Source organism: Pongo abelii, chromosome 4 (genome assembly GCF_028885655.2).
Source record: "Pongo abelii isolate AG06213 chromosome 4, NHGRI_mPonAbe1-v2.0_pri, whole genome shotgun sequence".
In the NCBI taxonomy this organism is placed as follows: domain Eukaryota; kingdom Metazoa; phylum Chordata; class Mammalia; order Primates; family Hominidae; genus Pongo; species Pongo abelii.
The window spans coordinates 78,977,211-79,002,254 of record NC_071989.2 but is presented as its reverse complement, the minus strand read 5'-3'; the positions used below and the strand labels follow the sequence as shown (position 1 = coordinate 79,002,254).

Here is a 25,044-nt window from a genome sequence, read left to right as displayed (position 1 = left end):
TCTTGAAATTTTTAAGTTACTTTTATTCCCATGGTTTGGTTCTGGTTCTTTTTTTTTTTTTTTTTTTTTTTGGTTTTTTGGTTTTGAGACAGAGTCTTGCTCTGTCACCTAGGCTGGAGTGCAATGGTGCAATCTCCACTCACTGCAATCTTCGCCTCCTGGGTTCAAGCAATTCTCCTGCCTTAGCCTCTCAAGTAGCTTGGATTACAGGCATGTGTCACCATGCCTGGCTGATTTTTTGTATTTTTAGTAGAGACGGGGTGTCACCATGTTGGCCAGGCTGGTCTCAAACTCCTGACCTTGTGATCTGCCTGCCTCGGCCTCCTAAAGTGCTGGGATTATAGGCGTGAGCCAACGCGCTCGACCTGGTTCAGGTTTGTTTGAGACAGAGTCTTGCTCTGATGCCCAGACTGGGGTGCGGTGGTGGCGATGACAGCTCACTGCAACCTCAACCTCCTGGGCCCAGGCGATCCTCCTGCCTCAGCCTCCAGAGTAGCTGGGACCACAGGCGCATGCCACCATGACTGGCCAACTTTTAAAAAATATATTTGTAGAGACAGAGTCTCCCTCTGTTGCCCAGGCTGGCCTTGAACTACCACGTGATCCTCCCACCTCCCAAATTACTGAGATTATAGGCACAAGCCACCGCGCCTGGGCCCATGTTGTTTTTTAGCAGAATTGCTTCCTAAAGAAAACCACTCCTTGATCATGGCTCTCCCTGTCAGAATTGTGTGCACTCTATAAATCTTTGGTTGTGGTAGTCCTGTTTTCCTAATAATTTTGTTAATGTGCTGTGAAAGACTGAAAATTTGAGTATGTAGTATATATGTTATTTAATTGCAAATTGTGGAAGTATGTAACAGTTTATCAACATGTAAGGATACTGGTACTTGATAGCCTTTTAATGAAAACTTGCCTCCAAATTTTAAGCTGGAAAGTCACCGGAGTAACTTTTAAAAATAATTACAATACATGGCTTTTTAGATTTTCGGTATAAATGTGAAGAATTGTGTACTGATCCTCAACACAACCAATAAAATCTCAATTATGAAAAACATAAATGATGAAAGACTGGATACTTTCCCCCTAAGATCAGGAATAAGACCAAAATGCCCACTCTCGCTTCTATTAAACTTTGAACTATAGATTCTAGCCAGGGCAGTTAGGCAAGAAAAAGAAATAAAAGGCATTCAGGTCAGAAAGTATCAAAGGTTGAACTGTGTCCCCTAGAAAGATATGTCAAAGTCTTAATCCCAAATAATATGAACATGACATTATTTAAAAATAGGGTATTTGTAGATATAATCAAATTTAGATGAGGTCATGTTGGATTAGAGTTGGTCCTAATCCAATATAACTGGTGTCCTTTCCTTATAAGATGAGAGGTTACACATACGCAAGGGGAAAATGCCATGTGGTAATGGAGGCAGAGGGTGGAAGTATGCTGCTGCACGCTGAGAAATGATAAGGACTGCCGGCTACCAGCAGGAGGCAGGAGAAAGGCATGGGATGGTTCTTCCTCAGAGCCTCCGGAAGGAACCAACTTGGTGACACCTTGATTTTAGACTTCTAGACTCTAAAGCTGTGAGAGAATAAATTTTTTTTGTTTTGTTTTTCTCATCTCTGTAAGTGCCTGGAGAATTTTCTGTGGTTATAAGCTATTGAGTTTGTGGTGCAAAGAGTACCCGACTTAAAATTTTTTTATTTTAGGCCGGGCACGGTGGCTCACACCTGTAATCCCAGCATTTTGGGAGGCCAAGGTGGGCAGATCACCTGAGGTCAGAAGTTCTAGACCAGCCTGACCAACATGGTGAAACCCCATCTCTACTAAAAATACAAAAATTAGTTGGGGGTGGTGGCGGGCGCTTGTAATCCCAGCTACTCTGGAGGCTGAGGCAGGAGAATCACTTGAAACTGGGAGGCGGAGGGTGCAGTGAGCCTCCAAGATTGCACCATTGCACTCCAGCCTGGGCAACAGAGTGAGACTCTGTCTTTAAAAAAAAAAAAAAAATTGTTATTTTATGATGGGTTTATTAGGACGTAATCTCCTCATAAGTTGAGGAGCATCTGTACTTTGTTACAGTGATCCTAGGAAACTAATACAGAAAGAAGATGACATGATTTGACAAATAGAAAATCCTAAGGAATCCACCAAAGAAGTTGCAGGATATAAAGCTAATATACAAAAATCATTTTTATTTCTACACACTTGCAACGAACAATCCAAAAATGAAATTAAGAAAACAATCCCAGGCCGGGTACGGTGGCTCAGGCCTGTAATCCCAGCACTGTGGGAGGCAGAGGCGGGTGGATCACCTGAGATCAGGAGTTCGAGACCAGCCTGACCAACATGGAGAAACCCCATGTCTACTAAAAATACAAAATTAGCAGGGCGTGGTGGCACATGCCTGTAATCCCAGCTACTCGGGAGGCTGAGACAGGAGAATTGCTTGAACCAGGGAGACAGAGGTTGTGGTGAGCCAAGATCACGCCATTGCACTCCAGCCTGGGCAACAAGAGGAAAACTCCATCTCAAAAAAAAAAAAAAACCACACAAAGAAAAAGAAAAACAAAGAAAACAATCCCATTCACAATAGTGACAAAAATAACATATTTGGAAATAAATTTAACAAAGAAGTGCAAACTTTTTATGCTAAAAACTACAAAACATTGTTGAAAGTAAAAGATCTCAATCAGCCAGGTGTGGTGGCTTACACATGTAATCCCAGTACTTTGGGAGGCCAAAGCAGGCAAATCACTTGAGGCCAGGGGTTTGAAACCAGCCTGGCTAATATAGCGAAACCCCATTTCTAATAAAAATACAAAAAAATAGCTGAGTGTAGTGGCACATGCCTGTTATCTCAGCTATTCAGGAGGCTGAGTGAGGAACAAGAATTGCTTGAAGCCGGGAGGTGGTTATAGTGAGCCGAGATTGCACCACTGCATTCCAGCCTGGATGACAGAGCAAGACCCTGTCTTAAAAATAAAAAATAAATAAACATAAATAAAGCAAAGAAGATCTAAATAAATGGGAAAAGATCTCATATTCCTGGATCAAGAATCTCAACACTGTTAAGATTGCATTACCCCCTAAACTGATCTCCAGATGCAATGCAATCCCACTAAGATTCCCAGCTGACTGCTTTGCAGAAACTGACAAGTTGATTTTAAAATTCATATGGGGCCAGGGATGGTGGCTCATGTCTGTAATTTCAGCACTTAGGGAAGCTGAGATCGGAGAATCACTTGAGGCCAGGAGTTTGAAACCAGCCTGGGCAATACTGGGAGGCCCGGTGTGTACCAAAAAAAAAAGTAATATAATAAAAATAAAATTCATACGGAATTGAAAGGGACCCACAATAGCCAAAACCATTCTGAAAAATAATAAAGTAAAACTCACACTTCCCAATTCAAAAACTTACTACAAAGCAGCCAGGCGCGGTGGCTCATGCCTGTAATCCCAGCACTTTGGGAGGCCGAGGCGGGCGGATCACGAGGTCAGGAGATCGAGACCATCCTGACTAACACGGTGAAACCCCGTCTCCACTAAAAATACAAAAAAATTAGCCAGGCATGGTGGTGGGCGCCTGTAGTCCCAGCTACTTGGGAGGCTGAGGCAGGAGAATGGTGTGAACCCAGGAGGCGGAGCTTGCAGTGAGCTGAGATCACGCCACTGCACTCCATCCTGGCGACAGACGAGACTCCATCTCAACAACAACAACAACAACAACAAAAACTTACTACAAAGTAACAGTAATCAATATAGCATCACCAGCATGAGAATAGACATATAGATCTATGCAACAGAATTGAGAATTCAGAAATAAACCCATACATCTATGGTCAGCTGATTTTTGATAAGGGTGCCAAGACTATTCAATGGGGAAAGAATAGTCTTTTCAAATAAATGGTGATAGGGCAAATGGATAGCCACACGCAAAAGAAATAAGTTGGATAATGAGGTTATCCATGTATAAAAATAAACTCAAAATGGATCAAAGACTTAAATGTAAAAGCAAAAATCATCTTTTAGAAGAAAAATGGGTAAATATTCATGACCTTGGGTTTGACAAAGGACTCAGACCTGACAAGAGAAGCATGAGCAACAAATGAAAAAACAGATTAACTGAACTTCATCAAAATTTAAAACTTTTTGCTTTAAAGGAAATCAAGAAAGTGAAAAGACAACCCCACAGAAAGGGAGGAAATATTTGCAAATCATATACCTGATAAGGGACTTTTATCTAGATTATATAAAGACTCCTTACAACTCAACAATAAAAAGACAAATAGCACAATAAAAGAAAAACAGACAAAAGATTTGAATAGATATTTCTCAAAGATAATATGCAAATGGCCAATAGGAACATAAAATGTGCCTGACATCATTAGTCACCAAGGAAATACAAATCAAAACCACAATGTGACACCACTTCACACTCACTAGGACAGCTAGATCCAAAAAGTCAAGCCAGACACAGTGGCTCATGCCTGTAATCCCAACACTTTGGAAGGCTGAGGTAAAAGTATCACTTGAGGACAGGAGTACGAGACCAGCCTGAACAACACGGCAAGACCCCACCTCTACAAAAAAAAAAAAAAAAAAAAAAAAAAATTAGCTGGGCATGGTGGCACACACCTGTAGTCCCAGCTACTTGGGATGCTGAGTGGAGAGGATCATTTACACTCAGGAGGTCAAAGCTGTAGTGTGCTACAATTGTGTTACTGCACTCTAGTTTGGGTGACAATGCAAGGCCGTCTCAAAAAAAAAAAAAAAAAAAAAATCCACCAAACAAAAAAAAACAAAAAGTGAAATAACAAGTGCCGGCAAGGACATGGAAGAACAGGAACCCTCATAAACTGCTGGTGGGAATGTAAAAGAGTATAGCTACTTTGGAAAACAGTTTGGCAGTTCCTCAAATGATGAAACATAGAGTTACCATATGACTCAGCAATTACATTTTTAGAAATGTACCCAAGAGAAATAAAAAAATATATCCACACAAACACTTCTACATGAATGTTTACAGCAGCATTATGTATAACAGACAAAAAATGAAAATAATCCAAATGTTCATGAATGGATGAACTGATATACAAAATGCACCATATCCATATGGAATATTATTAGGCTACAAAAAGTAAGGAAGTACCACCACATGCTGCAACATAGATGAACAGTAAAAACATGTTACATTAAGTGAAAGAAGCCAGACACAAATGATCAGATTTTATAATTTCATATCTAGGAAACATCTAGAACAGGCAAATCTATAAAGACAAAAGGCAAATTATTGGTTCCCTGGGCCAGGGAGGGTTGGGAGGAAATGAGTAGTGACTGCTAATAAGGTTTCTTTTTGAGGTGATGAAAATGTCCTAAAATTGACTGTGATAATGTTTGCACAATACTAGAAGTCACTTAATTGTGCACTTTAAATAATGAGAAAATCATATGGTGTGTGAATTATATGTCAATAAAGCTGCTTTTAAAAAGTTAAAATTTCAAGCCTCCGCTTGCAAAGGCAAATAAATACCAATAATGGAAGAGTGCAAATAAAACGCAACAGAATATATTTTAACTTGTTTATACTTAGTATAAATTTAATGCAACTGAATTTTAATGTAAAAGTCTATGAGGATATTAAGAGCTCTGCCCACAAACAAACAAAATCAATGCTTTCACTAGTTTTTACTACTCAGACTAACAGCTCCTTACAAAGAGAAATCAGCTAAGTAAAGTGTTTATAAACCTAAAGCTATCAAAATGAACCTCCAGTCTTTTCAAAGTAAACAAAGAATAAAAGGCCAAAACATATTAAAATGGATGCTTACAAACGGTGCACTCAAATTTTCTTCTTGTTTCATTTCTTCAGTAGTCACATCTGTGTTTGGTAGCTCATGTTCAACAACAGCTATGCATCCTACATCTGGGACATTCACAGTTATTTCAAGCTGTCAAAATAGAGTTTCATCATTTCATTTTGGCATACTATAAACAGCAAAACAAAGCCTCATCTTCAACATGAATAAGTAAGATGAAACACTAAAATGAAGAAATAATCCACATTCATACATAACTTAAAAAATGAGATGAAGTGATTCTTTTATTGACTGACAGCAACTTGGCAAAAGTAAAACATTTAAAATTTTTGAGGTGGCTGTGACTATTAGAACCAGTAAGCAAATTTTCTAAGACTCATCTTCTTAGTGCCTGGCATTTCATTTTCCATTTTCTTCACTTTGTCCTTACTTTCCCCTAATTTCTCTGTTCAGTCTGTTAACATTTATAGTGTTCAGTCTGTTAACATTTATAGAGGGCTAGGTGTACAGGGATATAAAGTCAAATAAGATAAGTGCAGTCCCTATCCTCAATGAATTCACAATCTAACAAGAAAAGCAGACATGTAATCAACTAATTATATACGGTCATAAAAGCTATCTATAATGAGTTGAAAGCCCTTAAAAGTATTTATCGGGCCGGGCGCAGTGGCTCACGCCTGTAATCCCAGCACTTTGGGAGGCCGAGGCGGGTAGATCACCTGAGGTCAGGAGTTCAAGACCAGCCTGGCCAACACAGTGAAGCCCCATCTCTACTAAAAATACAAAAATTAGCCAGGCATGGTGGTGCCTGTCTGTAGTCCCAGCTACTGGGGAGGCTGAGGCAGGAGAATCGCTTGAACCCAGGAGGTGGAGGTTGCATTGAGCCGAGATTGTGCCACTGCACTCTAGCTTGGCCAACAGAGTGACACTTCGTTCTCAAAAATAAATAAATAAATAAAAAATTTATCACACCACTGCCCCCACACCAACTCCCTTCTCCCAAAACCCCAAAGCCTGCATGATTCTTGATACCCAGGGCAACACCCATGTAAAATAAGAAGTTCACTCACATTTACTCTTCATTTGTGAGTCCTATTACTTAAAGAGCCATGTAATCTGAGCACTAAAAAGGTATTTACCTACTAGAATACATACAATATACTCTGGTTCTTATTATCTTATTTTTTTGTTTTTCTTTTGTTATTCTGAGGCAGGGTCTCACTCATGTCACCCCAGCTGCAGTGGTGCGATGATGGCCACAACGCCTGGGCCTATTCTCTTATTAACAGAAAAAAACAGTATAAAACGTTGCATGGCTGAGTAGAAACTGTGAGTAAAGAGTCAAGTCTGAGAATCTGCCTTCAAGACGTATGTTATTTTTTTTTGAGACAAGGTCTCACTCTATCGCCCAAGCTGGGGTGCAGTGGCACTATCAGGGTTTCACTACAGCCTCAACCTCTCAAGCTCAAGCAATCCTCCCGCCTCAGCCCCCCAAGTAGCTGGGACTACAGGCATGTGCCACCATGCCTAATTTTTGTATTTTTTGTAAAGATGAGGCTTCGCCATGTTGCCTAGGCTGGTCTCGAACTCCTGCACTCAAGCGATCTGCCCACCTTGGCTTCCCAAAGTGCTGGGACTATGGGCATGAGACCCTGTGCCCACTCAACATATTTGTTGTAATTACATTTGTATGTACCACATCTGTTTCCTCAGATACAAAATTTAGAGAAAAATCTTTGGTAATATCTGACAGGACTGGGATGAACCAAAAAATTCAAGTGAGCACAGGGGCACATACCTGTAGTTCTAGCTACTCGGAAGCTGAGGTGTGAGGGTCACTTGAGCCCAGGAGTTTGAGGCCAGCCTGGACAACACAGCAAGATCTTGTCTCCAAAAAAGTGAATTTAAAAACAATAGGCCAGGCACGGTAGCTCACGCCTGTAATCCCAGCACTTAGGGAGGCTGAGGTGGGCAGATTGTTTGAGCTCGGGAGTTTGAGACCAGCCTGGACAACATGGTAAAACCCCGTCTCTATTGAAAAAAAAAAAAAAATTAGCCGGGTGTGGTGGTGTGCACCTGTAGTCCCAGCTACTCAGGAGGCTGAGGTGGGAGGATTGCTTGAGCCTGGGAGGCGGAGGTTGCAGCAAGCTGAAATCATGCCACTGCACTCCAGCCTGGGCAATGGAGTAAGACCCTACCTCAAAAAAATAAAAATAAAGAAAAGAAAAATAAATAAATGTAACAAAAAAAAATTTTAAAGTTCAGGTGATTTGAGAAGAAAAAATACTTCTTGAAGAGTTGGGACTGGATGGGAAAAGGGAATATTCTATAAAGTAAAAGTTGTTTTTTAAGCATCACACAGTTTCTTTATTTTAAAAAAGAGTTGTAATTCACATAACATACAATTCACCCACTTAAGGTGTACAATTCAATGTATTTTGGGATATTCACAGATATGTGCAATCATCACCACATTCATATGTGGAACATCTTCATCACTTCAAAAATAAACCATTAGCTATCTCTCCCTTAACCCCTCTCTTCCCCATCTGCCAATCCCTAAGCAACCATTAATCTACTTTCTGTCTCTGTGGACTTCCTTATTTTGGACATTTCATATGAATGGAATCACATAGTATGTGATACTTTGTAACTAGCTTCTTTCACTTGGCATAAGGTTTCCAAAATTCATCCATGTCGTGACACATATCAACACTTTATACCCCTTTAGGGCTAAAAAACATTCCATTGTGCTTCAATGCTTTTGTCTCCTCCTGTTGTCCAGGCTACAATGCAGTGGCATGATTGTAGCTCACTGTAACCTCAAACTCCTGGGTTCAAGCAACCCTCCCCACTCAGCCTTCTGAGTAGCTGGGATTATAGATACACACCAACACACCCTGCTAATTCATTGACTGAATATAGAGACAGGGTCTTGCTATGTTGTACAGGCTCGTCTTGAACTCCTGCCCTCAACTGATCCTCCCGCCTCAACCTCCCAAAGCACTGGGATTACAGACGTGAGCCACCATGCCTAGCCTTTCAACGCTTTTGTTTTTTGAGACAGAGTTTCGCTCTTTCGCCCAGGCTGGAGTGCAGTGGTGTGATCTTGGCTCACCACAACCATTGCCTTCTGGTTTCAAGTGATTCTCCTGCCTCAGCCTCCCGAGTAGCTGGGATTACAGGCGCCCACCACCACGCCCAGCTAATTTTTGTATTTTTAGTAGAGATGGGGTTTCACCATGTTGGCCAGGCTGGTCTCGAACTCCTGACCTCGTGATTCGCCCACCTTAACCTCCCAAAGTGCTAGGATTACAGGTGTGAGCCACCGTGCCCGGCCTCAATGCTTTTTAAAGAACATTTTTTCTAACATATATATGAATTTCCCTGTTTAGTAGGCTGGCCATAAGGAATAGAAGCTAAGGAAAGCCTTGACAATTATTATGATTAATGCTATTAAAAAAGATAGCCTGTATTAATTCAGGGATACAGTCTGGAATCTAATTTTCAGAAATTAATTACTGATAGTTTCACTAGCAGTTTGCCTTCACTTAAAGAAAGAAAAGTACAAAATATATAGCTAAATGAACTCTCATGCAGCATTAACCAGATGTCTTTCCACAAAATTACCCTTCCTTCTGCATTTTCTTGGTTTCACATAATGCTTACATTTACTATCTTTACTTTGAATTGTAAGAAACAACCTCATTTTGCATCATTTAAATTAGCTTCAACCATTTTATTAGTTCATTTACTCTAAAACATTTATCAGATTATTATCAACACTGAATAAAAGTAGATTTTGACTTCCTTTCATAAATGTGACTTTACAGATTCAGGTAATCCGTTAATTCTTAATGGAATTACATTAACATTTAAAGTTTACCTTAATTATCTTAAACATTACTTGAATTGTTTAATGTTTCTTACTGCTTCTTTTGTTGTTGCCACTATCTTAGTTAACTCTGATTCATTTCAAATTACTCAGACACTATCACGAATGCTTACACAAAACAGACTCAGATATGCTCCTCAGTAAGCCAAAGAAGTGACTGAAAATTAAGGCAGAACAGAAAACTTCGAAGTTACAAAGTTGGAATGGCAGACTAAGAGGCAAAAGTGTAAGGAAGCTAAATATGTTCAACACGTTTCTCTAGTTCACAACCCTTAGGATGATTACTATCCAAAGTTACAACATAGCTACTACTGGTGAGGATGCAGCGAAACTGCAGTGCTTGTACACTGTTGATAGGGATGTAAAATGATACAGTCCTATGAAAAACAGTATAAAGGTTGCTTGAAAAGTTAAGTATAGAATTAACGTAAGATCCAGGCCGGGTGCAGTGGCTCACACCTGTAATCCCAGCACTTTGGGAGGCCCAGGCAGATGGATCATTTGAGGTCAGGAGTTTGAGACCAGCCTGGCCAACACGGTGAAACCCGACGTCTACTAAAAATACAAAAAAATTAGCTGGGTGTGGTGGCAGGTGCCTGTAATCCCAGCTTCTTGGGAGGCTGAGGCAGGAGAATTGCTTGAACCTGGGAGATGGAGGTTACAGTGAGCCAAGATTGCGCCACCGTACTCTACTCCAGCCTAGGCAACAGAGACTCCATCTTAAAAAAAAAAAAAGAGAGAATTAAAAGAATTAACATATGATCCAGCAATTCCACTTCCGGGTATATCCCCCAAAAAGTAAAGGCAGAGATTCAAAGAGGTATTTATACAACTATGTTCACACCAGCATTATTTCTAACAGCCAAAAGGTGGAAGCAACCCAAGTGTCCATTGATGATAAAGGAATAAACAAAACATGATACACGCACACAATGGAATATTATTGAACCTCGAAAATGAAGAACACTCTGACATAAGCTACAACATAGATGAACTGTGAAAACATTATGCTAAATGAAATAAAATGGTCACACAAAAAAACACTGTATGATTCCACTTACATGAGGAGTCAAATTAAAGAGATAAGATGTAGAAAACTGGTTGCCAAAAGGGTAGGGGGTGGGAGGAATGGAGAGTTATTGTTTAATGGGTATAGAATTTCAGTTTTAACAAAATAAAGAGTTCGCCAGGGGTGCAAGGCAGACCTGGGAGTGACCAGGCCAGACAGCATAGAGATGGGGCTCGAGGGACAGGTGTTGGGTGTTTGTATCTTGTATCTTGGTTTTTTGCCAGGATAGGGGACAACCACTCATTGCGGGATGTCTTAATCATCTTAAAAAAGAACGCGGTAGCTCATGCCTGTAATCCCCGCACTTTGGGAGGCCGAGGCGGGAGGATTGCCCAAGCTCAGGAGTTTGAGACCAGACTGGGCAACATAGCGAAACCCCATCTCTAAATTAATTAATTTTAAAAAAGAGTTCTGTGGATGGATGGTAGTGATGGTAGCATGACAACATGTACATGTGAATGTTCTTAATGCCACTGAAGCGTACACTTAAAAATGAGTAAGATGGCTGGGCATGGTGGCTCACGCTTGTAATCCCAGCACTTTGGGAGGCCGAGGCAGGTGGATTGCTTGAGGTCAAGAGTTCAAAACCACCCTGGCCAACATAGTAAAACCCTGTCTCTACCAAAAATACAAAAATTAATCAGGCTTGGTGGTGCACACCTGTAGTCCCAGCTACAGGAGGCTGAAGCAGGATAATCACTTAAACCTGGGAAGTGGAGGTTGCAATGAGCCAAGATCCCACCACTGCACTCCAGACTGGGTGACAGACTGAGACCCTGTCTTAAAAAAAAAAAAAAAAAGAGAGAGAGAGAGAGTAAATTTTATGTTACATGTATTTTAGCACTCTTTTTTTTTTTTTTTGAGATGGAGTCTCGCTCTGTCTCCCAGGCTGGAGTGCACTGGCATGATCTCGGCTTACTGCAACCTCCGCCTCCCGGGTTCAAGCAATTCTCCTGTCTCAGCTTCCCCAGTAGCTGGGACTACAGGCACCTGTCACCACACCCAGCTAATTTTTGTATTTTAGTAGAGACAGGGTTTCACCTTGTTGGTCAGGCTAGTCTCAAACTCCTGACCTCAGATGATCCACCCACCTCGGCCTCCCAAAGTGCTGGGATTATAGGCGTGAGCCACCACGCCGGGCCCAAATTTAAAAAAAAAACAAAAACAAGTATGTCCCTTGTAACTTCTCTATCAACCAGAAAACACCTGCCAAAATGTTTGAAAGATCAATCAGAAAGTAGACTAAGCAGCTTCCAGGTACAAGTGTAAGCAGATTTCTCTCGTTGTTATACTGATTCCCTTGCTGGGCCTGGGCCATAGGGACTGAGCAATCACAAAAGGTTATACAAGGCCCCAAATTATATTTGGTAGAGGTTATTTAGAGAATGAACTCTTCAAATCCTAATAATCACTAAGAGAAGAAATAATGATCCCCTAAAAGAAACAAGAGGTGAAAACCAAGTAAGATAAAGTACCAAGGATTTAAAAAAAAACCGAACCTCTTCCATTGTTTCCTCAATCTGAGCAGAAACAGGTTCAGGAGATCTGAGACCAACAGGTACAAATACTGGAGCTTTGTTTACTTCTTCGGGAGCAAGATGATAGCTTTCTTCTTCATAGTCAGACTCAAAATCGTCAGCATCATCTTCTTCTTCCTGGGAAGCCCGAAGAGTCACCAGCATGGCCTTGGAAGCTCTAGGTTCCTTCTTAGAGGTCTTACCCCGAACTCGTTTTGATCCACGACCTCTGGTGACATTTGGTTTGATCTTTTTATGACTTCTCCTTTCACCACGATTTCTCTCATACTCAGATGTAGAAGAGATAGTTGTTTTCCCATCCAGGGCAATGTTAGAGTAATTTGTTTCTTTTAACGGTTGTGGACAGCTAGATATTTAATCAAAACAACAATAAGGTCATATGCATGCAAGGATAATTTTAATGAAAACCATTTAGAGTGAAATTCCAGTTCCAGTCATTAAAATGAAAATTCCCACCACCCATTCTTTTAAAATCTTATGCTGTGAAAATAAAAAACGAATTAACTACTAGTTTCTCATTCAGAGTTAATTCTTAGTTATCTACCTACAAATTTTTTATAGTAAGTTTTTAATTCTGGACCATTCTTTCCTGTAATATGAAAGTGAAGATAAAATAAACACAAAACTGAAAATTATTAGAAGAAAAAGGGATAAAAGACACAGAACCGGCTGGGTGCAGTAGCTCACGCCTCTAATCCCAGCACTTTGGGAGGACGAGGCAGGCAGATCACTTGAGGTCAGGAGTTCAAGACCAGCCTGGCCAACATGGTGAAACCTGATCTCCACTAAAAATACAAAAATTAGCTGGGCATGGTGGTGCACGCCTATAATCCCAGCTACTCGGGAGGATGAGGCAGGAGAATCACTTGTACCTGGGAGGTGGAGGTTGCAGTGAGCCGAGTCACGCAATTGTACTCCAGCCTGTGTGAGAAGAGTGAAACTGTCTCAAAAACAAAAAAAGACACAGGACCAATAAATACAGAATATGAGATTAAACATGGTATTAGTTTATCCTACTGGGTAAACAGACAGGTTAAAAGAAAAAGGAGGCAGCAGAAATCCACTAGAGCAGTGCTGGTTTCCAGAACTTTAGTTTCTTTCCATTTTCTTTGAAAACTATAGAAGTAGGGTATTCTTCATTTGTGTTTGTGACTCCATTTGAATGAGCACCTTAATTACTTAGCTAATACATACATACTACTCTTTGGTCAAGTTTCTACCCATGTCTAACAGACTCAACACCCAAAAATTTCGTTCTACCAGTAAGTTAAGGTAAAAGTTAAGTGATTTTTATTTCTTATTGTGAAACATTTTGTTAAATAACATGTTACCTTGTTAGTTTATTGAGATATTGCTCTTCAACAACTGAAGATAGTGAATTATCTCCTACAGTTTCCTCTCCAACCCTTCTTGATGGTCCAACTTCTTCTAATTCAGCATCTATTTTTGCCAAAGCAGACTCTTTGGAACCTACACAATCTTTTCTTGCTGAAACCTCCAGAGATGTCAGAAGCTCAGCTTTTTCCTTAAATTTAAGAAGAAATTAGCTAGTATTACTACAGAAACAATCTCTATGTTAATTTGGTTTGGTAGTTTGGCCTAAACCTCTAAGTTTACACATATCTACAAGCAGTTGGTTGCTCATCTTTTACAACACTAGAAAGTCACTTTTCATGAAAATGGTTTCAGTATGGAAGTCAAAACTGTATTTTACTCATGCTCTTCATGATCTTGACAAAACAGACCTCATTGAGAAAAAAATTTTTTTTTTTTTTTTTTTTTTTTTTTGCCCAAACTTACTTTTAGAAGGAGCTGGGTGCTGGAAGCTCCTTTCTGCAGCAAATGATCTTCTGGCTTGCCTTCCTTGCCCTGATCTGTTGTGCCTTTTTCTAAAACTGGTTCCTCTTTCTTACTGTGTGCTCTTCCCAAATTTGGCTTAGCCTTTTGGAATTTCCTTCTTGTCATTTGTGCTGAACTAGGAACATACAGTTTATTTTCATGTCTAGAATGAAGTATGAATCATGTTGAAGAACAAAAATCAGAATTTCTTGTTGATATAACAGCTGTTACATCAAACAATTTTGGATACAAATCAATTCTATGTTCAAAGGACTATATATAAATTGGCAATAAAATCAAGCATGTAAAATGAAACCACACATTGCTGATATGAAAAGAAGAACTTATAAAGCGTTTATAGCTTCCATTTTCTATATAGCCTGAAGAAGTTTTACAATAATATTAATCTTTTTAAACTTTCATTTATTCATTCTGTTATATGATTTCATGCTACTTTAATTTTCAGAGAAATCACAAGATATCAAAAAAAAAAATGCAAGTAGCTGAAGATGGATTTCATAATGGCACTTTAAACAAATGCCTTCAACTGGGCCCCCAAAGCATGAACAAATATATGACAGTTATAACCAACTCGATACTTCTAGTTCTAAAGTAGGCTTGAAGGGTAGTGTCTATTCTCCTACCACATGCCTGAACTCTCACTAAAAAGGGTTTACTGACAACCAATGTCATAAGGTTCTCAATATAATCCATCTGTATCTGCCAAATAAGAAAAAGACATTTTAGCATTCAAGAGAGTAGCCACAGCTCCCAAGGTAACCTGAATAGCTATCTAATGGTTTCCTGGACAATATTTTAGAAACTGGCAAAGATCTGAATTAGGAAGCTTAAAAACTAATAGAGACCAGGCACAGTGGCTCACGCCTGTAATCCCGGCACTTTGGGACGCCAAGGTGGATGGATCATCTGAGGTCGGGAGTTTGAGACCAGCCTGACCAACATGGAAAAACCCCACCTCTACCAAAAATAAAAAATTAGCTGGGCATGGTGGTGCATGCCTGAAGTCCCAGCTACTCGGGAGGCTGAGGCAAGAGAATCACTTGAACCTGGGAGGCAGAGGTTGCAGTGAGGCAAAGTTGCACCATTGCACTCCAGCCTGGGCAATAAGAGCAAAACTCTGTCTCAAAAAAAAAAAAAAAAACTAATATAAACCTGAATATTTATAAAGAATAACTGGATATATAAGTACCTATCATGAGATCCCTGAAACATCTGCATTAAAAACTAATCTTTTTTTTTTTTGAGACGGAGTTTCGCTCTTGTCGCCCAGGCTGGAGTGCAATGGTGTGATCTCAGCTCACTGTAACCTCCGCCTCCAGGTTCAAGCGATTCTCCTGCCTCAGTCTCCCAAGTAGCTGGGATTACAGGCATGCGCCACCACGACTGGCTAATTTTGTATTTTTAGTAGAGATGGGGTTTCTCTATGTTGGTCAGGCTGGTCTCAAACTCCCGAACTCAGGTGATCCGCCCGCCTTGGTTTCCCAAAGTGCTGGGATTACAGGTGTGAGCCACCATGCCCGGCCTTCAATGCACCCTTTCAATGAAGCTTTCTCTGGTCACTGCTGATTAAAAAGTGAATCCCCAGTCACAACACTCCCTACTCAAAACTTTATTTTTCTCTACTGATTTATCACTTATTTATTCAACTTATTTCTCATTTATAATCTTTCTCAATTAGAATATAAACTCCACAGTGACAGCATTTTTTTCTTCGTTTATTCCTACATCATCAGCACTTAGAACAACACCTGGCACACAGCAGACACTAAAATGTTTGTGGAATAAATGAGTATATAAGGTTATTTCCAGTGGTAAAATTCTATAATTCTTTGAGATCAAAAAGGGATTACACATAGAAAATAATCCCATAATTAGTAATTAGGAGAAGTGAATGATGTAAACAAATTGATCTGTAATGTTTCCTAGACATTATCAGAGTTAAATTGCTCTGAGATCAATCATCAACCTAATCCAATATAGCATTTGTAATATAAGTGTAATGCATTTTAGTAAAAAACATTTCAATAAAATATCCAGTTTTAAAAACTGAAAAAATGGCTAAAGGAACCTAAAATTAATGTGAAGTAAAAATTGGCCTTAATCTTAAAATAAAAGCAATATGGAAAGACTTTTCAATGCACAGCACAGGGAACAATCAACAAAGAGAAGAGACAACCTACAGAATGGGAGAAAAAAACTCCCAACTATCCATCTCACAAAAGTTAATAACCAGAATATATAAGGAACAAAAACAACTCAATAGCAAAAAAACAAATAATCTGATTAAAGAATAGGCAAAAGAGAACAGACAGTTCTCAAAAGACATACAAATGGCCAACAGATGTCTGACAAAATGTTCAACATCATTAATCATCAGGGAAACGCAAATCAAAACTGCACTGAGATATCATCCTACTGCCGTTAAAATGGCTACTGTTAAAAAGACAAAAAATTACAAATACTGGTCAGGATGTGGAGAAACGGGAAAACTCATAGGCTGTTCATGGGAATATAAAGTAGGAATGCCATTATGGAAAAAAGTATGAAAGTTCCTCAAAAAACTAAAAATAGAACTACCATTTGATTGAGCCATCCTACTGCCAGGTATATGTCCAAAAGAAAGGAAATCAGTGTATCAAAGAGATATCTGAACTCTCATGTTTACTGCAGTGATATTCACAATAGCCAACACATAATATCAACCTAAGTGTCCAGCAACAAATGAATAAAGAAAGTGAGAAAGTGTGGTATATATACACAATGGAATATTATTTAACCATAAAAAAGAATGAAATCCTGTCATTCACAGCGACAGAGATGGAACTAGAGGTCAATATGTTAGGTGAAATAAGCCAGGCACAGAAAGACAAATATTGCTGGTTCTCACTCATATGTAGCAGCTTAAAAAGTGGATCTCATGGAGGTAGGGATTAGAATGGTGCTCACCAGAGGCTAGGAAGGCAAGAGGGAAGGGAGTAATGAGAAGCTGGTTAGTGTGTATAAAAATACAGTTAGATAGAAGGAATAAGTTCTGGTATTCAGTAGTACAGTAGGAAAATTATAGTTAACAATCATTTATTGTATTATTTCAAAATAGCTAGAAAATTATGTTGCCAATATAAAGATAAAAGTATGAGGTGATGGATATCCCAGTTACTCTGATCTGGTAATTATATACTGTGTATAATATATCAAAATATCACATGCAGTCCAAAAATATGTGTAACTATTATATATCAAAAAAAAAATTTTAAGGCTTTTTAAGACAAAAGCAGTGAGAGGCTTTTTAAGACAAAAAGCGGGGGGAGAGGCTGTAATATTGAAAACAAAAGTAATCCAGGTTGGGCGCAGTGGCTCATGCCTGTAATCCCAGCACTTTGGGAGGCTGAGGTGGGTGGATCACCTGAGGTCAGGAGTTTGAGACCAGGTTGGCCAACATGGTGAAACCCCATCTCTACTAAAAATACAAAAATTAGTAGGGTGTGGTGGTGGGTGCCTGCAATCCCAACTACCTGGGAGGCTGAAGCACAAGAATCACTTGAATCCAGGAGGCGGAGGTTGCAATGAGCCACGATCGAGCCACTGCACTCTGAGACTCTGTCTCCAAAAAAAAAAAAAAAAAAAAAAAAAAAAGTAACCCATACTAAAATAAAAACTTCACATTAGAAACTTGTCTAAATGAAAGCAAACTGCTTCAAGCGTCTAAAATTAACAGAGGTCGAGCACGGTGGCTCACCATGTAATCCCAAGATTGTGGGAGGCCGAGACGGGCAGTTCACTTGAGCTCAGGAGTTCAGGACCAGCCTGGGCAACATGGTGAAACCCCATCTCTACAAAAAGATACAAAAATATTAGCCAGGCATGATGGTGTGCACCTGTGGTCCCAGCTACTCGAGAGGTTGAGGTGGGAGGATTGCTTGAGCCCAGGAAGTTGAGGCTGCAGTGAGCTGTGACTGCGCCACTGCACTCCATCCTGGGCGACACAGTGAGACAACTTGCCTCAAAAAGTAAATATAATAAAAAGAAAATATAAATCAATAGCACCTGTTTTGACAGATGACCTAACATGCCCAAATTCTAGCTTCACCTAACTAGAGAGGGTTAAAAAAGGGTACAATAACGTCTCCTCTGCATTTCTCAGAAAGCCAAAGTCACTCTATCTAATTAAAGGAAGCTGAAATATTTAAAGTATATTCATAAGTGCTGAAAACATCCTGGAGGAAAATTAATAAATACTTCACTAAAACATGTTCTAGTTAACTAAGACAATAAGTTAGATGGACCAAGAACTATATACAGAAAGGAAAGGCGTTTTTACTAAAGAAAAGAACACATCTTGCTTTAATAATAAGGCAGATAGCAAGTAATAAATAAAAGTGGTAATGTTAAAACTTCTTCACCCTACTAGCTCATCTCAATTAAAAGATATCATTCTTACCATTTGGCTTCGATGTAGTTACCTCTAAATATAGTATACCGTAAGTATACTTTATAGCACTACCTATTAATGAATTTTAGTCTGTAGATTATAAACTTCTTTTCTTTTTTTATTTGTTATTTTTATAGAGACGAGGTCTCACTATGTTGCCCAGGCTGGTCTTGGACTCCTGGACTTAAGCGATTCTCTCGTCTTGGCTTCCCAAAGTGCTGGGATTACAGGCGTGAACCACTGCACCTGGCCTAAATTTCTAAAAAAGATACAAAGAACTTAAGAATCTTTGTCTACTATTAAAAATTTAGTTTTCGTACCAAAAAGTAGGATGCTTGTAAAACTTTTCAGAGAAATTACGTATACTTAAGGGAATATCATATACTTAAGAGAATATCAGCCATGCAATTCATACAGTATTCGAGAAGCAGATTTAAAAGACTCTAGTATCAAAAGCATTTATTACTTTATCCTTTTAATATTTTCAGGATGTGAAGTTATTAATATATAAAGTCAACTATGCAAAAATATAACTTTTATCTTTGAAAAGTCTTATGTTTTTCTCATTAAAAGCAAACTCACCTGATTGTTTCATTTGTTTTGTTAACATGAAGGTTTTCTACAAGAACCACCTGACTTTGATTTTCATACATTCTGTGTTCTGGAACTGTGGAGGATGGAACTTCAATTTCAGTTTCAATTTGAGAATTTGACTGAAAAGACAAAATCATACTAGTATGTTATTTTTATAGCAGAATATACCTCTTAAAATATTTCCACCATTAAGAAAGATATTTAGTTTTTGAAAATCCCTTTTCTTTTTTAAATTTTTATTCATTTATTTCGAGATAGTCTCATCATACTGCCCAGGCTAGTCTCAAACCCCTAGGCTCAAATGATCCTCCTTCCTCAGCCTCCTGAGTAACTGGGATTACAGGCACACAACACCATGGGTGGTTAATTCTTTAAAATTGGATTCAAACTGGATATGTAATGTTCACATTCTGTTGCCAAAAACAAGGATGCCTAGTTCAGAGAAAAGTTTCAAAGATTATTGCAGTAATATGCTTACATAATACTTTGAAAACTATAATAGTCACCTGCTATGAAATTAAAAATAAACAAAGTTTAATTTTTTTTTTAAGAAAGAGCTTTTTGGTTCAAATACAGATTATTTTAAATCTAGACTTTGCATGGTTAAACAGAAAAATAAGAAGTACCTAAAATGAACATTTTTAGGCATTACACTACTTAGACTTTTTCCCTAATACCAAAAGACCCAACAATAAGAGATTAAACTGTTACTCAAAACAGCATGTTATACAGCAAAAATGATGTAACTAACATACTTCTTGATCCAGAAAGCCACTTAACATAGTATTCAGTGAATAACAGAAAGTTATAGTATGTAATGACTTTATTGTTTAAATTTGCATAAGTGTGCACATATGTGTGCATGGAAATAGATCCAGTAAGATACGTCAAAAGGTTTTCAGTGGTTATCTCAGAGTAAGATTTGTGGTATTTATTATATTATTTTGTCCTAATGGAACATTTTACGATGAATAGCTTCATTAATTAGAAAAGAAATAAATCTATTTTCACTTAAAAAAAATCCAGAAGAGCAAATCTGAAACAAAACTGGAAACCGTATTCATTGAGTAGAATAAGTGTCAGATGCCTGTATTTCTAAGCTATGTCTGAGCTATAACTTGATATTTTAAATGCATTAAAAGGCTAAATTTAATTACATAACAATAACTCACCACAGTTAAGACTTTCTTTTCAGTTTCATCTTTTGGTAATATTGTTCTTTCTTCCTTAATTATGCCTTTGGCTTCACCTTTGTCTACTATTTGCTTCTGTCCTGTCTTTCTTACATTTGGTCTCAGTCTCTGAAGTCGGCCCCTTACTTGTACAGCAGTTTGGATAACACTTTCCTTCATTTCTTGCTGGAAAGTGTTTATATTATTAGTCCTAAACAAGGGGACAGGGAGAAAGGCAGGGCGCTTGACTGTAAAAAGCTGAAAACTAATGTAAAAATGTAAAATTTGGATCTCCTCTAATAAACGCTCTAAAAAATACTTTGTACCATTAAAGGGAAATTGTTTCTGATTATAAACATCTTATTTTACAAAAGAAAACAGTTATTTCAATTCTTAAAAGGTAATAAACTTATATAATATGCCTAGAGTAGCTAAATATACAGATAGAATGGTGGTTGCCAGGAGCTGGAAGAAGAGGAGAATGAGTTAGTATTTAATGGGTAGAGAGTTTCATTTTACGAAAACAAAAAAGAAAGTCTAGAGATGAATGGTGGTGGCAACGGGACAACAATGTGAATACACTTAATGCCACTGTACATTAAAAAATAGTTAAAATGGTAGATTTTATGTTATGTGTATACTAATTTTTAAAAGGTAATGAATATATATAGCTTATATACATACAGGCTGAGCAGCCCTCATCCAAAACGCTTAGGACCAGAAATGTTTCAGATTTCAGAGTTTTTTAGATTTGGAAATATTCGCATTATACTTATCAGTTGAGCATCCCTACTTTGAAAATCCAAAATGCTCCACTGAGCATTTCTTGAGCATCACGCCAGCTCTCAAAAAGTTTTAAATTGTGGCGCATTTCAGAATGTTTTATTAGGGATGCTCAACCTGTAGTTTTTAAATGCATTGCTTTGTATAGGCTCTTACGCAGCTAACAATGCAGATAAGCAGGCAACCATTAGAAGGTGTTGAATTCAATCTGATATTATATTTTAGGCAGTCTGCTATATCAATAAAATTAAACCAATATTCTTTATGTTCACTTTTTAAATGCATTAACATATCTCAATAAAAATTAGAAATATTTAAAAGAAGTATCTCTCTTATTTTATATTGTCAAAGAAAATCACTGTTTACCCCACAGAAACAACTGAGTCATTTTTCTGGACTGGTGCTGACTGAGACTCCTCTTTAGGTTCACAAGAATTTGAAGGTGAAAGGTTCCTTTCAGTCTGTGTACATGGCAATATCACAGCCTCCTCATTCCTGTGACCTGATGTGTCTTTTTCTCTTGATATCATTAGAGAAGCTTCATCCTAAAAGACAGAAAAAAATTTTCATTCACGTTGCTAAAAGTATAAGGAAATAAGAATTTTACAAGTATAAACTGATATCATCTTCGTGAAGAATAGGGCAGTCTATACCAAAATTCTAAATTCCCAGTAATTCCACTTCTAGAAATGTATCTTATAAATACTCAACAAGTAGAAATATACACACAAAAATATTTATTGTAACAATTTAAGCACCACCTCCCTCACCGGAAAAGACAAACAAAAAATCAGAAATAAGACAGATCTATCATTAGGGGATGGAATAAATAAACTTTAATTTCTTTACAATGCAATAGTACCTAATCATTTAAAAGAAGATATATCTCTTCGTACTGATCTAAAAAGAAGCTCACAATACTGTAAGTGGAAAAATCAGAAAGCAAGAATTAATGTCATTTTGGAAAACAATAAAAATACCTTCCCATTTTATTATTTTATAACTGTAAGATGAAAAAGTATAAGTGGATATATTCAAAATTGCTGTATGATTAACTTGGGGGAAAGGGACGTGACATTATAAAAGACTCTCACTTTTTAGAATACATATATTTTTCCAAATTGAAATTTCTATAATCAGAAAGTATAATACAAATGTAACTTATCTTTTATGAATATAAGCTTAGGAGAAATAGTACAAATGTTGATGCACAGTAAAGTACTGAGCTATTTTAAGATGTCAAATAAGAATTTTAATTCTAAAAAGGACTTCCACTGAATGTGGAAAACATTCAGTTTATAATTATTCATTTCATTTCAATGTTTTTTTGATGGTATGTCACACAATCTTAATCTGTTATGGACCAAGTTAATAAAGTAAATAAAATATCACCTTTAACTCAAATCAAGCTTTTAACTCTTCATTTCACCTTCACAACAGAGTGAAATAAAAAACTATTATTCTTGCCGGGCGCCATGGCTCAGTGTAATCCCAGCACTTTGGGAGGCCAAAGCAGGCAGATCACAAGGTCAGGAGTTCGAGATCAGCCTGGCTAACATAGTGAAAGCCCGTCTCTACTAAAAATACAAAAAAAAAAAAAAAAATTAGCCAGGCATGGCAGCACGCGCCTGTAGTCCCAGCATTCAGGAGGCTGAGGCAAGAAAATCGCTTGAACCCGGAAGGTGGAAGTTGCAGTGAGCCGAGATCGCACCACTGCACTCCAGCCTGGGAACAGAGTGAGACTTCATCTCAAAAAAATAAAGATAAAAAAAATAAAAAACTATTATTGTCATTTTTTCTATGAAGAAAACTGTTTAATCAATGGTCACATAGCCAGAACTGGAACCAGAGCCCGGACCTGAATGCTTTTCTACAACACGCTTGCCCATTATCAGATATCTGAGATTCTTACACAAATTATGTGGAACAATGAAGCATATTAAGCATGGGAGCAATATCACATGCAGCAAAAATTACACAAAAATATTTGTAAAATTTTAATGCCAGGTGCTTTTAGTAGTCCTAATAACTTAAAAAAAAAAAAAAAACACCCACACAGAACTTCCATCTCAAATATCACTCACATGTTGAAAAGGGAGAGTATCAGTTTGTTCATTATTTTGTTGCATCACAATGGTCTCCATTTTCTTGGTTTCTGATTTCTTCTCATATATATATTTTTCTGATTCTGTAGTCTCTCTCTTCAAAGCTGCTCTTGCTAAGTTTGGTTTTGGTCTTTTGAATCGGCTCCTCACAAAAGGTGCTGGTTTAATTTCAAGTGGCTTCTGTTCTTGAGGAAGAGGTTTGCTTTTGGAACAAGGATTATCAAGCTTTAGAAAGAACTGAAGGGGCAATGGAAACAGTCTCAGTACAACCTTAGAGATTGACGGTAAACATTTAATTTTTTATTTTATTTATTTTTTTTTTTTTTGGAGACAGGGTCTTGTTCTGTCCCCCAGACTGGAGTGCAATGACACAATCATAGCTCACTGCAGCCTTGACCTCCGCGGGCTCAAGTGATCTTCCCATCTGAGCCTCCCAAGTAGCTGGGACTACAGGCATGTGCCACCACACCCAGCTAGTTTTTGTTTTTTTATTTTATAGAGACGGAGTTTCTAAAGCCTGTTGTCCAGGCTGGTCTCAAACTCCTAGGCTCAAAGGATCCACCCACCTCAGCCTCCCAAATTGCTAGGATTACAGGTGTGAGCTACCATACTTGGCCTAATTCTAATTCTTAACAGGAAAACATATCAAACTATCTGGCAGATCCTGAAAACCATGAGTGGTACAATCCAGGTATGAGCCTAGGAATTATACCATCTCTGCACAAAGAAAATATGAGTCTATCAAACCTGTATTGATTTAAGACTGTTACATACAATGTTGTATGTCAGTAACTTTCACAAATGACTGTCAGAGTGACCTCAATCCTCTCTCCCAGTCTTCCCAAAACTATCTTAAAAGCTCTAACACTATCCTGTATACGTTATACCTTGAAACTTCACTTAGTTTAACATAATCTGCAACTATAACTTAATATCTTTTTCTTTAAAAACACACTTGTACCTTAAATTAATATCTGAAAACTGCTCTGGAACATCTGGAGATTGAATCCCCTGGAATTCTGTTTTATCAGATTCATGAGTCTGTGAAGAAATCTTGAAATGACTGAAGTGACTTGATACTTCTTTTTCAGAATTTCTTTTTTCTTCTACAGGTGTGTGCATCATCGACAGTACTTCACTGCTAATGTTCTAGAGGAACAGTCACAGTAAATCAGCACTAATAAAAGAGTATTTAAACATCTTATATATTTAAAACAAAAGTCTACTAAATTCTAAACACTTTCCTTTAAAACTTTAGAAGTTTTTAATTTTTAAATAAAATTTAATTTCCAAATGTTAAAACTTGGAATTCAGGAAACCCTTTTATGTTGCATATTATTACTTTTCCAAACCACAAATGTCATTATCTATTTTTAAAAGTTAGAAAAAAAAAAAAAAAGTCCTTGAAAATGTTAGAAGATCATGAACTTCAAAGTAACTTGAAAAAACAAAAAGAACTTTTAGAAGTCAAGTAAGTCAGGTGGGGCAAGAAATAAAAGCAGATGCAGACGTGGCCAAAAGAAATAATGTGTGTTCACGCTAGGGTTAGTACAAATTCTTTTACCTAAAAGAGTAACTTCAAATGACATTAAGAACAGTGACATTTTTGGGATCTCAAACCTAAGCCAAAAGAAAAGTTTGATCCTTGCCCATCTGACTTAGAGAAAAATAATAATAATAATAATAGTAACTTTTTCACAGTTGGAAATTATTAAGTTTTATTTCTTTTTAAGACAGGGTCTCACTCTGTCACCCAGGGTGGAGTACAATGGCACAATC

The 25,044-nt window shown here is 37.9% G+C and overlaps 1 protein-coding gene and 2 long non-coding RNA genes across 10 annotated transcripts in view; all 3 read right to left on the bottom strand.

Moving 5' to 3' along the window:
• The window catches only part of BDP1 (B double prime 1, subunit of RNA polymerase III transcription initiation factor IIIB), a 109,262-nt gene that overhangs the window by 28,734 nt on the left and 55,484 nt on the right, over positions 1-25,044 (bottom strand). For 7 of the 8 annotated variants that reach the window (XR_008525299.2, XM_024247437.3, XM_024247438.3 and 4 more), the window contains 9 exons: positions 24,227-24,414; positions 23,245-23,467; positions 21,527-21,705; positions 20,378-20,588; positions 19,194-19,324; positions 14,123-14,324; positions 13,654-13,847; positions 12,284-12,668; positions 5,833-5,952 (listed from right to left, as the gene is read on the bottom strand). Coding sequence is in view for 7 of the 8 variants with exons in the window: in XM_024247437.3 (XP_024103205.3) it covers positions 5,833-5,952; positions 12,284-12,668; positions 13,654-13,847; positions 14,123-14,324; positions 19,194-19,324; positions 20,378-20,588; positions 21,527-21,705; positions 23,245-23,467; positions 24,227-24,414 (1,833 nt within the window). In the remaining variant the exon portion in view is untranslated. The remainder of the gene's footprint in view (positions 1-5,832; positions 5,953-12,283; positions 12,669-13,653; positions 13,848-14,122; positions 14,325-19,193; positions 19,325-20,377; positions 20,589-21,526; positions 21,706-23,244; positions 23,468-24,226; positions 24,415-25,044) is intronic. The other variant, XM_024247439.3, reaches the window with a different exon arrangement.
• On the bottom strand, positions 46-5,823 carry LOC134761400 (uncharacterized). Its single transcript, XR_010139968.1, has 2 exons — positions 1,909-5,823; positions 46-475 (listed from the first exon to the last, which is right to left on the bottom strand). It is a non-coding gene; the product is annotated as an uncharacterized LOC134761400 (long non-coding RNA).
• Positions 8,164-11,884, bottom strand: LOC134761401 (uncharacterized). Its single transcript, XR_010139969.1, has 2 exons — positions 10,360-11,884; positions 8,164-8,972 (listed from the first exon to the last, which is right to left on the bottom strand). It is a non-coding gene; the product is annotated as an uncharacterized LOC134761401 (long non-coding RNA).